The 15,729-nt window shown below is 50.9% G+C and overlaps 1 protein-coding gene across 1 annotated transcript in view; it reads left to right on the top strand.

Annotated features, from left to right (window-relative positions):
* Positions 1-1,558: 1,558 nt before the first annotated feature.
* Positions 1,559-15,729, top strand: part of PLXND1 (plexin D1) — a 117,637-nt gene continuing 103,466 nt past the window's right edge. Inside the window, exon 1 of the mRNA XM_090021360.1 lies at positions 1,559-2,921. Coding sequence (XP_089877486.1) covers positions 1,656-2,921 — 1,266 coding nt within the window. The 5' untranslated portion in view covers positions 1,559-1,655. The remainder of the gene's footprint in view (positions 2,922-15,729) is intronic.

Here is a 15,729-nt window from a genome sequence, read left to right on the forward strand (position 1 = left end):
GTCTGTAAGGGCTTATATTCATGGGAAAGCCTGACAACTTGTAGCAGGGGTTCCCACCCTGGCTCTGCTGGCTCATGGGCAGCACCACTGCGCGAGTAACGTGCTGTGGGCGCCCTTGGGCAACCCCAGCTGTGGCCGCAAATAGCATCAGAAGGTCTTGTGGGCAACTCAGAGCCCACAAGCCACCAACTGAGGCCCACTGACTAAAGTATTGCAATGATATCCTGGTATTCTGATACTGTTAACCCAATATGCTTATACGGGGATAACCGCCTCAGGTGGCCACTCTGGCTGCAGCCACATGAACAAGGTAGCCTTGAAAACCCCAGATACTCTGAGGAAAAAAGCTGCGGCCACATGATGCAGCTCCTTAAAACTGAGGTCAGTTTGCCCTGAACCAGGGATTTTTTTTTTCCGGGGCAGTTTCTACCTGGGGCAGCGCAATTTCTTCCAGCCACAGCTGCTCATCGGAGCACAGCTGCATTAAGGCAGCTCCCGCTGGGCTTTTTGCCCCTAGGTTCCCTGCCATGCCGGTCATGTAGCCATACCCTCTCACACTTATTCCAGAATTAGGTGTTGACCCTTTTGGAATTACCTAAGCTACCCCAGGAAAAAAAAAGGCTTTTACCAGAATAGAAGTATCCACGCGGGGTTTACACCCCTCACCCTTCGCTCTCCCTGCTGTATCTTTCCATTGTAGGCAAGTCCTGAGAGAGGAGGCACGGGAGGAGCCCTCAAGGGGGTGACGCACCAGGGCTCGCTGCCCGCCATGTCCCCTCAGCGCAGATCAGCGCTGGGAGCCGCGAGGAGAGGCCCCCACTTCCGAACCCTCCCCTGGGAGCTAGGACAAGAGCCTCCACTGCCCCCCCAGGCCCCCCTCGGCTGAGGGCAGGCGCGGGGACATCCCCGGGGGACTCGGACCCATTCGCTGCCTCTCCCCACAAGGACCAGAAAGCAGCCGGGCAAGGGCCGTGCCAGCAACCCGGTGCCATCCCTTCCACGCTGGGCGTACCCGGCCCCTTCATCTCTCCCTGCCCCCGCCACCATCACCCGTTCCTCTCCCACTCCCTTTTTACAGGGGGAGGCGGGGGCGGCCATCCCAGAGGACATTCTAGTTTTCTGCTACTCCATCCCCTATCGATAGGAAACCCGGCGCCTTTACGCCCTCTGCTTTTCTCTCCAAGAAGGGGCTGCCAAGAAGGAGAGAAAATCAGAGGACCTCAAGGCGTGGGGCTGCGCATCACCAGAGAGGACCCCGGGGCTGTGCCCCCAGAGCCGGGCGCAGGCCGTGGCCAGTCTGCGAGGGTCCGTCAGTCCGGCCCGGCTTAGACCCGAACGAAAAGGGGGCTACTCCTAGTCAGTCCGAGCAGGGGGAGGGCCGGGAGGGCGGCTAGTCTGAGGGAGGAGGGGGAGAGGTCTCCACTCAGCGCGGACAGAAACCTTCCCCTGAAGCGGAGCGAGACATGAAGGGAAGGGAAGGGAAGGGAAGGAGGGGGGCGGGAGCTGTCACGGGGGGAGGGTGCCGCCTGCCTCCGCGCCGCCGAGCCCCATCCCATCCCGCCTGCCGGGGCGGTGCAGCGGCGCGGGCGGGCTCGCCACAAAGGCAGCGCCGGCTCCGCAGCAGCGGGCGCCCTCTCCATGCCCGGCGCGGCGGCATGGCGGGGCGGGCGCTCCCTCGGACGCCGCCGCCGCCGCCGCCGCCGCTGCTGCGGCTGGTGGTGCTGGCGCTGGCGCTGCGGGCGGGCGCGGGGCTGGAGGTGCAGCGCAAGTTCCCCTCGCCCACCCCCACCAACAACTTCGCGCTGGACGGGCCGGGCCGGCGGGTGTACGTGGCGGCCGTGAACCGGCTGTACCAGCTGGCGGGGCCCAACCTGACGCTGGAGGCGGAGGAGCAGGTGGGCCCCGTGCCCGACAACCCGCTGTGCCATGCCCCGCAGCTGCCGCAGGCGTCGTGCGAGCACGCGCGGGTGCCCACGCCCAACTACAACAAGATCCTGCAGCCCGACGCGGCGCAGGGCATCGTGGTGGTGTGCGGCTCCGTCTACCAGGGCTCGTGCCAGCTGCGCAGCATGGCCAACATCTCGGCCGTGGCCGTGCGCTTCCCGCCCCACGCCGCCCCCGCGCCGTCGGCCGCGCCCGTGACCGTGTTCCCCAGCATGCTCAACGTGGCGGCCAACCACCCCAACGCCTCCACCGTGGGGCTGGTGCTGCCCGGCGGCGCGGCCGGCGACACGCGCCTGCTGGTGGGCGCCACCTACACGGGCTTCGGCAGCCCCTTCTTCCCGCGCAACCGCAGCCTGGAGGACCACCGCTTCGAGAACACGCCCGAGATCGCCATCCGCGCCCTGGACGCGCGCGGGGACCTGGCGCGGCTCTTCACCTTCGACCTCAACCCGTCCGACGACAACATCCTCAAGATCAAGCTCAGCGCCAAGGCCCGCCACAAGCTGGGCTTCGTGCGCGCCTTCCTGCGCCGCGCGCGCTTCGCCTACCTGGCGCTCAACAGCGAGGCCAACGCGGGCGACAAGGAGAGCCAGGCGCACAGCCTGCTGGCGCGCATCTGCCTGCCCGACGCCGCCGCCGGCCCCGGCGAGACCAAGAAGCTCACCGAGTCCTACATCCAGCTGGGGCTGCAGTGCGGCGCCGGCGCCGAGCTCTACAACCGCCTCGTCTCCGTCTTCCCGCCGCCCGACGGCGCCGACCAGCGCCTCTTCGCCGTCTTCGAGCGCGGCCCCGGCCCCGGCCCCGGCCCCGGCCCCCGCGCGCCCGCCGCGCTCTGCGCCTTCCGCTTCGCCGACGTGGACCGGGCCATCCACGCCGCCCGCAACTCCTGCCTGGCCGCGCCCGAAGCCGGCCTCGTGGCCGTGCTGGACAGCGTGGTGCAGGGCAGCGGGCCCTCCTGCGAGAAGAGGGACATCAAGGTAGCCCCCGGCCCCCGCGGGATGGCGGGTGGGAGCGTCCTGGTGCAGGTGCTTGCCCCCCCTCTGATCCTGGTGGGGGTGGGGACCCCCCACGTGGCTCTGGTCCTGGGGACCCCCCCTTGTAGGCTGGTGGGAGTGGGGACCCCTCATGTGGCTCTGGTCCTGGGGACCCCCCCTTGTAGGCTGGTAGGAGTGGGGACCCCTCATGTGGCTCTGGTCCTGGGGACCCCCCCTTGTAGGCTGGTGGGAGTGGGGACCCCTCATGTGGTTCTGGTCCTGGCAAACCCCCCTGTGTGCTGGTGGGAGTGGGGACTCCCGTGTGGCTCTGATTGGGGTGGGGGGCTGGGGAACCCCCCTGTAGGCTATTGCCAGTGGGGACCCCTCCCTGTGCGGCTCTGATGAGAGTCGGGAGGTCCAGGTCAACCCTGCTCTGGTGGGAGCTGTGATGCGGGTGGAGGCTCAGGGCACTCCCCCCTGTACCATGGTACCTTGCAGCTCTGATGAGGGTAGGGGGCCTGGGTAACCCCTCAGCAGTGCCCTGGTGGGAGCTTTGATGCGGGTTGCGGGGTCAGGTAACTCCCCACTCAGCCCCCACGGCAGTGAGGAGTTCCCTGTGTGGGTCTGATGGGGGTGGGGGCCCAGGTAACCCCCCCCAGGTGGGAGCTCGGATGAGGGAGCCCTGCCTAGGCTGGAGCCCTCTGGGTGGGCTTGGTACTCTCCATGGTCCCCATCCTGAAGTTCTCACTCAAGCAAAGCTCCCAATAAACTGGATGTAAGGCTCCTTGGAAGTGGGTGTCACACTGGACTAACAAGATAACCTTGTATCTTTGTGGCTAGCTGCGTGGGTGATTATTGCACAGCAGGCTGGAGTCTGGAGGGGTTGGGAAACAAAAGCATTCAGAGAGGCACAAAAAATTCCTTGTGGGTTCTTCCCTGGAGTCTGTTCTTCAGGGTTCGGTCCCAGTGCCTCTGGTGACAGGTCTCCCTTGTAGTGCTACTAACAAAACCATCCTTAACTTAGTTGTGGATTAGGGGTGGGATTCAACTGGAACCTCTGACCTGAGGGGTACTGGGCTCTGCAGGGCTTGCGTGCTGGCTGGAACCAACCAAGATCCGGGTGTTATAATAGATTTCTAGTGGCCTTATCCTGCATCTCACCAATCTCAGCGGCAAAAGCTCGGTGGACTCCAGTGGGGCAGGATCAAGCTTCATTCTTCAGCCTGAACTGAAACCTGGTCCCTGAAAGCCTGACAAATGTTCCCTGAAAGCCTATGTGGCTGGTGGGCAGAAAGGTGCCAATAGTTAAAGCTTGGTCTGATTCTGAAGTTTTGCTGTTGATGACGGTCCAATTCCCCTCTGGACACCCCAGAGGTATGTTAGGGGTTAAAGATCTGCATGTGAGTTTTACACCTCCAGCCTCTTTCTGCTAATATCTGTCTTGTAACCACTGCTGATGAGTGAGTCTAATTCACTCACACTAGACAGTATTTAGGAGGTTAAGAGAAACATGCTGAATGCAGCGAGCTACTTTTTTTTACCAGGATTTATATTCATACAGTAACCACGTCCAAACTTGGGTCACGTTGTGAAAGTCAATTGGATTCCTACTCTGTTTACTAGGAAGCCAAGCAAGCAGTGGTTTTCAAACAAAGAGAAAAAAAAAAAAAAAGCAAAAAAATCCTACCCCTTCTTTTATCAAGTACTGTCTTTATTCCCACGTTCGCTGTCCCCAGTGAACTGGTGGTGACTCACAGACTTTCTTTTTCTTTTTCTTTTCGGCTGCTGCTCCCTGTGCAGACACTGAGGGAAGGCAGCTCGAAGAATGTGTGCAGTTACAGCTGTCCGCTTCCCACATCCCTGCGTGTGTTCCTGCAGTGGGACAGTGCTGATGTGTGCAGCGCATGGAGAGGGGACACAGGCTGCCTTGTTTCATTGCATGTGGGGTGAAAGTTTGCCATTGTCACCATTTGTTACCAAGTAGACATAAATGCTAATGCTAGATAAAGGCGTCTGTTTTCTCCTTTGGTAGAAGGCACAAACCGTTTAAAAAAAAAAAATTCTGAGCTGCTTTTAACATTGCATTTTTTCCTCTTCCTCTGAGAAAGATGCATAACTCAGCTCCATCAAAGATCATAAAAACATCTGTTTGATTTCACAGGCAAGATAGAACATTTGGGTTTGGTCTTTCCCTGTGTGATACGGTGGCAACGATAGAAAGGTTTCCCATGGTAACCAAGGTGTTGAGTGTGGCAGCCCCATGCTACGCTGAAAAATGTAGACTTAATGTAGTGGTTCACAGACGTGCACTAGCAAAGTTGAATTGCTTTCCTCTGGTGGCACCATAAGAGCTGCCAGAAAGCCAGGAAATCTGGGAGTCATTAGGGCTTCGCAGTTAATTCTACAAGAGACTCAAGTGCGTTGAGCACTGCAGGTCCAGTCCTGAAGTCCTGATGCAGTCTCAGCTCTCAGGGAAGTTGCTGCAAGGTGAGGGTCTGATTTTCAGAGTGACTGAACACCTGCAGGGCTTGTTGCCTTCAGCTGGAGCTCAGTGTTGCTGAGAAATGGGTCCTCAGCACATTGCAGGGTCCTGCTCTGAGTAAAGGCTTCACAGGTGGGCACTGAGCCTGAAATTTTGAAAGGGCTCTTCTAAGACAGCAAGGAGCCCAACTTCCATTGAAAGTCCACGGTAGCGAGTTGTGGAATTGCTATAAAATCCTCTGACAGTCCCAGCCTGAGTGAATAATAAGATTTTTCCAACATTCAGTCACTTGGGGTAACAATTATTAATAATGAATAAGCAATACTTTATTAGCATTGAAAATACCTCGCATGGTTCTTCTATAGAGTGTTCTTCCAATATTAATGCCTCCTCACAACATGCTATGAACCCTTTATTCCCATTTCATAGACTGGGAAAAGTGATGCAAAGAGGATGAGAATAGTTTTAAGCCAAAGACAGAGTCAGTGTTAGAGTGGGCCTGACATTAGGTACTATGGTTTAAGGCAGTTTGTTTGTATGACATGACAGGTTAACCATATTTTTCAGAGGAGCTTACCTATTTCATTGGTTAAATGCTGACAGAAATAGGTACCGTATGGAGGATCTGATCTGCATATACCTATATACGTTCCTAGTTACCTAATAGTTCAATTAACTGGTTTTGTAAAGAAAGCACATTACGAATCGGTGTGGCATCAGAAGTAGGTGCCTGGTAGTTCTGGGTCAGTGGTTTGGGAAATGTATGGTTATACAAGAGTTTGTGGTTGCGGGCCAGGGCTGGACGTCACACATCCTGGATTCTAACCCTGGCTCTGACTCACGCTCAGTGTGTGTCCCTGAGCAAGTCACTTACTGTTCCTGCACCTCAGTTTCCTTTCCTGTTCTATAAATTATCTTACTGTTGCTACTAAGCCCACCTCAGCAGGTGTTAAGGATTATGTTTGTTAAGTGCTTTGAGAGCGTTTGATGGCAAGTGCAGTGCTGCATCAGTGCAACCGGCTACTAGTATTTGTTCCTGCTTAGTATATTTCTCTGTGGTTCCTTTTTGAAGCACGTATCTCAAGAAACGTTGACCAAGCCTGCTGGAAGCCCTCTTACTGACTGCTTAGCTGGAAGAAGAGCTTTTCAGGGTTTTTCTTTTACTTAATCATTAGGATTGCCAACAAGTTAACAAGCAGCTTTTATTTCCAGCTCCCAGAGCAGCCGTATCAAGACGAGGATTGTAATATTATGTTTCTTTGCACTGAAAAATCCAACATCAATTTCCACCTTCTAGACAATGAAATATTCTAATGCATCTTGTGTCCAGCTCTGGGAACCCAGCAGGAAAATATATTAGAGCAGCAGCTGGCATGGTGTTACAGCTAAAGGTCTATCTGCCTTTCTTTTGTAAGCTCCAGTTTTCAGCACTGAGTGGTTCCCAAGTTTCCTTTTGCCTACGTATCATTCAAATATATTCATATATTACCAAAAGATGTTATTCATTAGCCTGTTGTTGTTCATTAGCCCTAGACCTACAGACTAAGAGTCTTTCTTATTTTAACGACAGAAAATAAACTACTTACTTGAGTCACTCCAAGCACAGGTGAGGCTAAAGTGATTCTGACTGTGGCAGCTATTCTAGTGGTGTGGGGATTTCGTATGGGAAGAAATGGTTATCCCGTTACATGTTACCATGTTTAAATAGAAGGCCTTTTCCTGTAACCCTTACCTGTGGGACTAATCCCATTGAAGTTGCTGGTTTGTGGGTGAGTAAGGGATTGCACAGTCAGGCCCTTTAAAAGCATGAGGTCTTTCGGGCAGGGACTGGATTGCAAAGTAGCTGTGTAGAACACGCAGCTTCCATTCTGGGGACATGGAATCGAAGGCAAGCGCAGATTACCTTAGCCCTCTGCGGTAGGGCCTTTTGTTCTTCATTAACAGCTATTATTTATTAAGTTCTAAGAGCAAGCTCAGCACCATGTAGGGCTAAGCTCTTCAAGAAAGCACTTAAGCATATGCCTAACATTAAGCATGGGAGGAGTCCAGTTGGTTTTGAATGAGACTATATACATGCTTAAAACTAAATGCATGCTTCGATGGAGCCTAAACAGACAGACTAAACGCATGGGGAGATAGTTCTACCTGAGCAGAGGAAGACTACCAGAGTGTTGCTGTTATGGGTTTTTTTATGAATGGCTCTGTTAAAGCACTTACGAAGGAGGTGGATTAACATTGATAGGCTTAGAGAAAGGAGTAGATTTTAAGGAAGGATTTTGTGTGGTTTGCCTTTATAAAAGAATTTGCTTCAGGCTGAATGCTGTTTTTGTGATACAGACAATAAACGGCCCCCGCGCCGTGTTAGAATGAGACCACCGATGTGTTTTCATTGTGTGTAGAGTTATGCAATCATGTAGCCAGTGCAGGTTTTGTACCAAAGTCTCCACAAGCAAAAAGGAATCGTCACACTTTTTTTTAGCATGTGCAGTCCCCAGTGGTGTGCCGTCAGAGCTTAGCAAACACGGTTAAATATTGCTGGGTCCCTCCATCTGCCAGTTCCGGTCCTGATCTCAGTTTCTGTGGTACAAAATCTGGCTAAGCCAACTGGATTTACTGCATATTTACATCACTGCAACTGGGATCAGGCTCTGGACAGTGAGGTTTGAAGGACTCTTAAACCTCCTGCTACGTGACTGAAATGCCTGTTGTTTTTTTTTTAAAGATAACTAGGTTAAGGACCCACTCCTCCAAGGTGACAAGAGCCCTCACATCCCACTGATGTGAGAGTCAAGGCACTCACACTGTTCCCACAATGTGCTCCATACCTCAGGTGATTAAGCCTAAAAAGGAAAATTATGAGCTAGATCCTCATGTGTGATGCAGCCACTTCACATCACACCATGGCAAATTGGTCAAAAGGAAGGTTTGATTAACTTGTTGAGAATTACCCCAGGTTAGGGGGGACCAGCCAGTTTTGTGGAGCCAGCGTAGGAGCTTGTATAGCACTACTCTTCCCTGATGATTGCATAGCAGAAGGAAGGGGATAGGGGACACAGCTGGGATGTCCCTGTGTCAAGCTGATGTCCAGCACCTATGGCCTTCAGCAACAGCAACAGGAATGGTAAATTCAAATGTAAATGGTAAGCCAACACTGACCACCCATTCCTCCGTGCATGCTTCAGCCGTAGCTGAGGATCTGGGAGGAAAACAGGGTAAAATGAAACTTGACATACAAAATTGAGGAAAGAGTTAAGCTTAGAACACCACTCCAAACTTGTCTAGTTATGCACAGCTATTGTGGAGGTCTCCAGTGAGTTCTGCTTATGCTATTTTATATGCTGAAATATATAGGCAGAGTGGCATGTGATAATAATGCGTTTCAGCATTAACTCTGAAAGGTCTGGCTCTTGTGGCTTTGTGTCAGATCCTGCATGTTAGTTGAATGCAGTGTTTTGTGGTTTAATGATTAGATAGCCAGCAATGAACTTTACAATAATGGGTTGTTAAATAAAATGTACTGCTTGGGTGGATTATATAAACAATTTCAGTATGTGTATACTTGGGTTTGGAAATGCCTCCTAAAACCAGTAAGAAAATGTTCCCAAAGAAAAACTTGTATCCACATGGGAATATGACAAAGCGTCTACTTGCTGTCCAAATATACTGCCGCGTCTCGGTGGGGATTGGGTTTTATAGGAGCTCTGTTACTTTGAAGTATTGGTTTATACTAATTCAGAAATTCCAAACATGAAAATAAATTTGCTCTAACCTTATATTTATTCAAACAAATACAGGGGACTAGCCACAAAAGGAAACTGGAAATTTGCACTTCATTTATAGTTAAAAATAAAGCAAAAGTTCCTATAACTAATTTCTGTTTTCACAGAATTTTATGCGTTTGGGGCTTAGTAGTAGCATTGATATAAAATATTACAAAATGCAAGCGCTACCCTATCTTGCTATATATTATAGTTCATCTTTTTTCTTTGATTCTGAATGTGGCATAGATCAATAAATCAACAGAGTCCCTTGCCTCAACCTCAGATCTCTGTGCTTTGTTAGACTGGGTTGTAGGATCATTGCCTTTCAGCCCAAACCAAAGCCCTACCTCTATCCCTCCCTGTACTTTGGAAGAGTTAAGACTTGAATCCACATCTGAGCACAGTGTTGTAGGCGCATCTCTCCTGAGTGGTAGGCGGCATTAGGAGGCTGTTGTGTATAGTTTTTCATGGACTTGTTTCAAAACACAATTTCCTATTCAGTTTGATGGCATAGACACATAGCTGAGGAAGATAAAACAAAAGCTGTGTGAAGCATATATCATTCTTTCTTAGCAGGGGCTCAAGATGCCTTGGTTCTTACCAACAGAGCACAAACTCCCTAAGAGCCCTGGGTTAACTCGCACCTGCTTTGCATTTCGGGTGCAAATGAATCCAAAAGTCAGTGAAATTTCACCTGACTGCACCCTGAAACCAGAAGCTGTGTCTGGTTTAGGTAGACAAGCAATAAAAGGCCAGAAAGTGGGCTTGTGAACCTTAATCAACTCATAGAGCTAGTGAATACTTCAAAACACGTAAAACTGCTGATTTTCTTTTGTAGATAAGGAAAACAGAACAGCCCATTCAGAACTTCAAGGGGTCTAAGAATCTGAGAAATAGCCATGACTGACTGAATGGCTTTCACCAAGCCTTACATGCTAGAAATTCAGGCTATGTTTGACCCAGTAGATTCACTAGTTTTCCCATAGAAGATGAATGGTTTTTGGTAGAAAGGAGTATGAATGCAAGAGAAGGAATCAGTTTTTCCAAACCTGATGGTTGGTTTCATGCCCTACCTAGGACATTGGTGTTGTACTCCCCTCTGGCTCCCCGGACTGGTGGGCTAGGGACAGAAGTTGCACATAAACTGGTTTAAGTGATCAGAAACTGGTTGGAACCTGTAACAGGACAGACATTCAGTGCACATAAACTGCCTTTAAATGACCAAAACTGGTTTAAGGTAAATCTGGTTGGATGTAGTATCAGACTTAACTGATTTAGGTCAAACCGGTTTATGGAACTTCTGTCCCAGACCCCTTCCTGGTTCAAGTTAACTCTCAGTCCCCCAGCATGCTTTGCAGCCCTGGGCTATGCTGCCTGCTCCAGTGGAGCAGAGACTGCCTTGCCGCTCTGCCTTTTGGCTGCTTCCTGCCTGTGTCTGTCAGCCCATAGGGAAGCGTGGGGGCAGGGAATCCCCTAGCACAGCACATGGGAGGAGGGAAAACCCCTGTGGTGTGGGCTTTTCAGACCTTGGCAGCCCTCTCCCTCCCCTCCCAGGAGGGAAGGAGAAACAGTCCTTGTGGCCAGTGCCTGCCCATGCAGCCCAACACTGGGGAGCCCCCACCTTGAAGGGCTTCCCCCCACCCCAGCCCTGGGTCCCCCAGCCCAGGGCAGCCCTAGGAGCTGAGGGGAATCTTCCCCTCCCAAACCTTGCTGTAGAGCCTTGCTTTGGCCCCTGCAAGACTCAGGCAGCTTTGAGGGAGCAGAGGGAAATTCTCCTGTTCCTCCGCAGGCCATTTCATCTTAGTTGCTGTGAGTCGGAGGCAAAATTAATACAGGGAAGCAGAGGAACTTCACTTTGCTGTCTGGACTATCCCTGAGACTCCAGCAGCTCAGGCAGAGGGCTGGGGTTGGGAAGAATTCCCCTCCGCTCCTGCAGCTGCCCAGGGCTGGGGGACCCTGGGCTGGGGTGGAGGAAGCCCCTGCAGTGGGGGCTCCCTGGTGCCCCCATGCTCGGTTGCAGTGGCAGGCACCTGGCCGGGAGGACTTCTTCTCCCTTGCTCCTGTGGCAGCAGCTGAAGCAATGAGCGGCTGGCAAGGGGTAGCGGGGGCTCCCCAGGGCTGCCTGAGGTGGGGAACCCAGGCTGGGGGAACCTCCTGAGGGGGAGGCTTCCCCCAGGTGGGCCAGCACCTGGACAGGGGCTCCTGAACCCCCTGTGGGGGACAACAGGGGGCTGGGGACACTTGCCATGGCCAGCAGGTTAGGAGATGTGCTCTAGCTCACCCCACCTACTGGCCTGGGTCAGTGCAGACCTCCCCCTGCCTTTCCCAATTGAAACCTGAATGTCAGTTCAGTTGGTTATTGGTTCAACCTACACAGCTTAGAGGAAGCTGCCTAGTTTGAACTGATTCAGCTGCAGACTTTCTGACTGTCTGTACTTAGCTGTAATGTTTGGGAGTGTGCAGAGGCATGGGACTCATTCCTGGTGCTAAGAGAGGAATCATGTTTCTCTGTAGCCGTCCCCTTTGATAAGCTCTGTATCTTGGTGGATACCAGCTCTGAAGTGAAGTCTCGGAAGATACAACCGGAGGGACTGTTGCATCAATTTTCTGATTTTCAGCTTGCATTAAGAAGAATGAAAAGAGTAGGATCAGTGGGCAATGGCCCATTCTCACAAGTCATTTATAGACTTAGAGATGTTGACAGGCCCCAGTGGGATTTTACAAAACCACCTAACTCCCATAGGCACTTTTGCAAATCCCCCTCGATGCCTATCCAGATTTTTTGGCATATTTATTCTTCTCCACTGACCCTCTCCAGCAGGTTGTCAGAGGCATTAAAAGTGTAATCCCTTGGCTAAGGTAATTGAATGCAAATTTATGGCCAGCTAATACAAGAGATAGAAATAATCCATTAAAACACCAGGAAGCCAGCACACTCTACCTCCCTCTATGTGTTCCCATGCAACAGCCAGCTGTATTGATAGCGTTTACCACTTAGGACCCAGAAAGCAAATCACAAGTCATGATCCTGTAGGTCAGCTGTGGGGAGAAATTGGTTGTCAGTGTCAAGTGCTTCTCTAATGCAGTCAGGTTTATTTACAATGTTCAAATTTCCCTTCCCCTGAATGCAGGACAAATTAAACCACCAGAGGTAAGTTATCTGGTCAAAATTTCATCCCCTTTCAGCTAACAATTAGCCCAAACAGCTTTTTCTCTCTAGGCTTTTCTCAGGACATTGCTTCCTTGTTTTTTTCTACTCCTAACTTGTGTTTTGATCCTTCCTTTTTATCTTCCTCCACACCTGGAGGGATGTGGCAGTGTGGTCCCCCAGGGCTCGGTCCTCGGGCTCGCACTGTTCAACATCTTCATCAGTGACTTGGACGAGGGGTAAAAAGCACCCTGTTCAAATTTGCTGATGACACTAAGATGTGGGGAGATGTGGGCACGCTAGAAGGGAGGGACAGGCTGCAATTGGATCTGGACAGGTTACAGGGGTGGGCAGATGAGAATAAGATGGGATTCAATACTGACAAGTGCAAGGTGCTGCACCTGGGAAGGAAGAACCAGCACCATACCTACAGGCTGGGGAACTCCCTTCTCGTCAGCACAGAGGCAGAAAAGGATCTTGGAGTCATTATATGCTCCAAGATGAACATGGGCCGCCAATGTGGGGATGCAGTCAGGAAGGCCAAGTGCACCTTGTCATGCCTCCACAGATGCATCACAAGCAGGTGGAAGGAGATGATCCTCCCCCTCTATGCGACACTGGTCAGGCTGCAGTTGGAGTACTGCATCCAGTTCTGGGCGCCACACTTCAGGAGGGATGTGGACAGCATGGAGAGGGTCCAGAGGAGGCCACTCTCATGATCAAGGGGCAGCAGGGCAGGCCCTACGAGGAAAGGCTACGGGACCTGAACCTGTTCAGCCTCCACAAGAGAAGGCTATGGGGGGGATCTGGTGGCCATCTATAAACTGGCCAAGGGAGACCAGCAGGCAACGGGAGAGTCCCTGTTCCCCCGAGCACTACTGGGAGTAACAAGGAATAATGGCCATAAGTTGATGGAGAGTAGATTCAGGCTAGATATCAGGAGGCACTATTTCACTGTCAGGGCGGCTGGGATCTGGAACCAACTTCCAAGGGAAGTGGTGCAGGCTCCTCCCCTGGAAGTCTTCAAAAGGAGGCTAGACAGACACCTTGCCAGGGTCATTTGACCCAAGTACTCTTTCCTGCCATGGCAGGGGCTCGTACTTGATGATCTGCTCAGTTCCCTTCCTACCCTACTAACTATGAAACTATGAAGATCCACTGTTCTTCACAAAATGATACCTTATGAAAGAAACCCCATCCACCCTCTTGTGCCATTATTGTGCTAGTGGCTTGGGTCTGTGTTTTGAGTGGAGACTGCTATTTTCTTTGCTACCCAATTCTATAATGGAGTTTCAGAATTCCTGACATTTACCTCAATTGGTAGGTGACTAATACACTCATGAATTTCAATGCAATTTAACCCAATGCACAACAATAGCAATGTAGCTATATGTAATGGCTCATGCTTTTAGTACAACACACATGGATAATTTGCATGCACAGTTAATGCAGCCAGAGGAAGCTGTGGGTCCAACAGCAGTATGTACGCACAAGGAGCAGTGAGACATTCCATTGGTCATTCGTAGATTCAGTTTCTGCACTAATGTAGAGTTAAACGATGGCAAATGTTCTTAATGATCAGCAGGGCAGAGCTTATGGCTAGACTCCTTGATGTTACTCCTTGTACATTTATTTATGTTTTGGTGTTTGGAGAGGGAAACAGAAAAAAACATTGACACTGCTTTTCTGCAGCGCTGTCCATTAGTAAGTTTTAGCACAGCTAACAAATGCTTACAAAGGAAGGGTCACTGCCCCTGTGAATTAATCTCTTCGCTTTACAGTGAGGCTTTAAGAACCATCTGATTTGCCCATTGTCAGATAAGGAGTGAGTGGTACAGTCAAGACTAGAACCCACGAGTCCCAACCTCCAGGTCATTTGCTATACAACAAGGGGAAAAAAAAGGAATACCCTAAAAATATCTAGGTATGCCTAAAAAGAGTGAATGGAGGAGAAGTTTGTCTGAAATAAAAAGTAAAACAGCTAATTTGCAAGTGTAATGTGCTTTCCCCCACCCCCATCTTTTTCTTGGGAAGTTGAGTGATGACTGCAACTCCTCATTCTCCTTCGTGGGTTTTTTGGTTTGTTTTTTTTTACCAGTTGGGAAGTAACACCTTGCAGCAACTGGAGGAGGTAGCAGACTGTCTGCAGTGATCCCCCACTAAGGGAGGCCAATAGAATTTATTGACATTTTTGAGCAGAAAGAACAGTATTAATATCTAACATCTGTTTAACAGTTCTGTTGGCAGCCACCACTCTGACAGAGTGAGGCTGAGCAGACTCTCTCTGGTGCGCCTGCTTTAAAAGGGACTGATCTCAAGCTGAATCTAGATGAGTGTATTTCAGAAGTGACATAGCGATCAGAAAGGATGATAGCACAGCTCCTGATAATCTTGTCTCATTACTCATGTGCTGTCCATAATACTTGCCCGGTTGGAGGAACACGCAATCATTTCTCGCACAAATCCCTGTCTACAATGGAGATGGAGCCCACAGATATTTGGCACTGCAGGAAGCGGGAAAATCAGGCCACCTATTCTTAAAACACAGTGGGCCAGCAATGGCCAGAAATTCAGTGACAATGGTTAGTGGTTGGAACAGGCATGAAGCGGCTGCCTTTGCCGGCTGCCACGATTTCTGCCCCTCTCTGAGTTTTATAATGCCTTATTTTTCAGGGAAGGAGAAATAACTACACATAGATACAGTCTCTGAAGTTTTGCAGCTGGGAGGGTGAGGCAAATTCATGCATGCTACATCTCCACCAAACTGAATGGAGTCATGCCAGGCACGAGTTTGGCTCCCGTGCTCCCCTCCCATGTAAAAATTAAACCTCTGTGGCTGTTCCAGAGCTGGGTATCGTGTCTGGGGCTTTGGGTTTTGCAGCAGTGTATCAGAGATTGGGGCCGTGGCAGAAGATAAAGATGCCAAACAAGGATCCACATGAAAACCTGGTCTGAACCCTGCTGATCCCCAGTGAGCTGAGCGGTCTCTCTCCTTCCTCAGTCCTCTCAGTTTTAGCATGTGTTCACAGTGCTGTTATTTGGCCCTGTGCCATGGCTGGGCTCTTTGTCTAATTTGATCTGGGTCAGAGAGTACAGAAGGGCTAATAACTTTTCCATCTTACATGGAAATGGGTTTATATGGAGGGGGATCATGCCATATACAGTGACCTTTCCTTTCCCTCTCCCCCTGCACTCTGGCCACTTCACTGGATTTTTCAGGTGATACATCTGGCCAGGGGAGTTCATTTGTTAGGCAAGGGGGCAGCTATGAAAGGGGCAATAAGCAGGCTGTGCATTTTTACTTCTTCCCCATATCTGTCTCTCCAGTGCCTCTTTAGTTTTGTTCCCCTTTGTACCTAACAGTGAGCGTGATTGTGGGATCCGTGCAATTTGTTATTAGTCAGCTAAATTAATCTGATA

Source organism: Crocodylus siamensis, chromosome 11, assembly GCF_052110815.1.
Source record: "Crocodylus siamensis isolate JL-2025a chromosome 11, ASM5211081v1, whole genome shotgun sequence".
NCBI lineage: Eukaryota > Metazoa > Chordata > Crocodylia > Crocodylidae > Crocodylus > Crocodylus siamensis.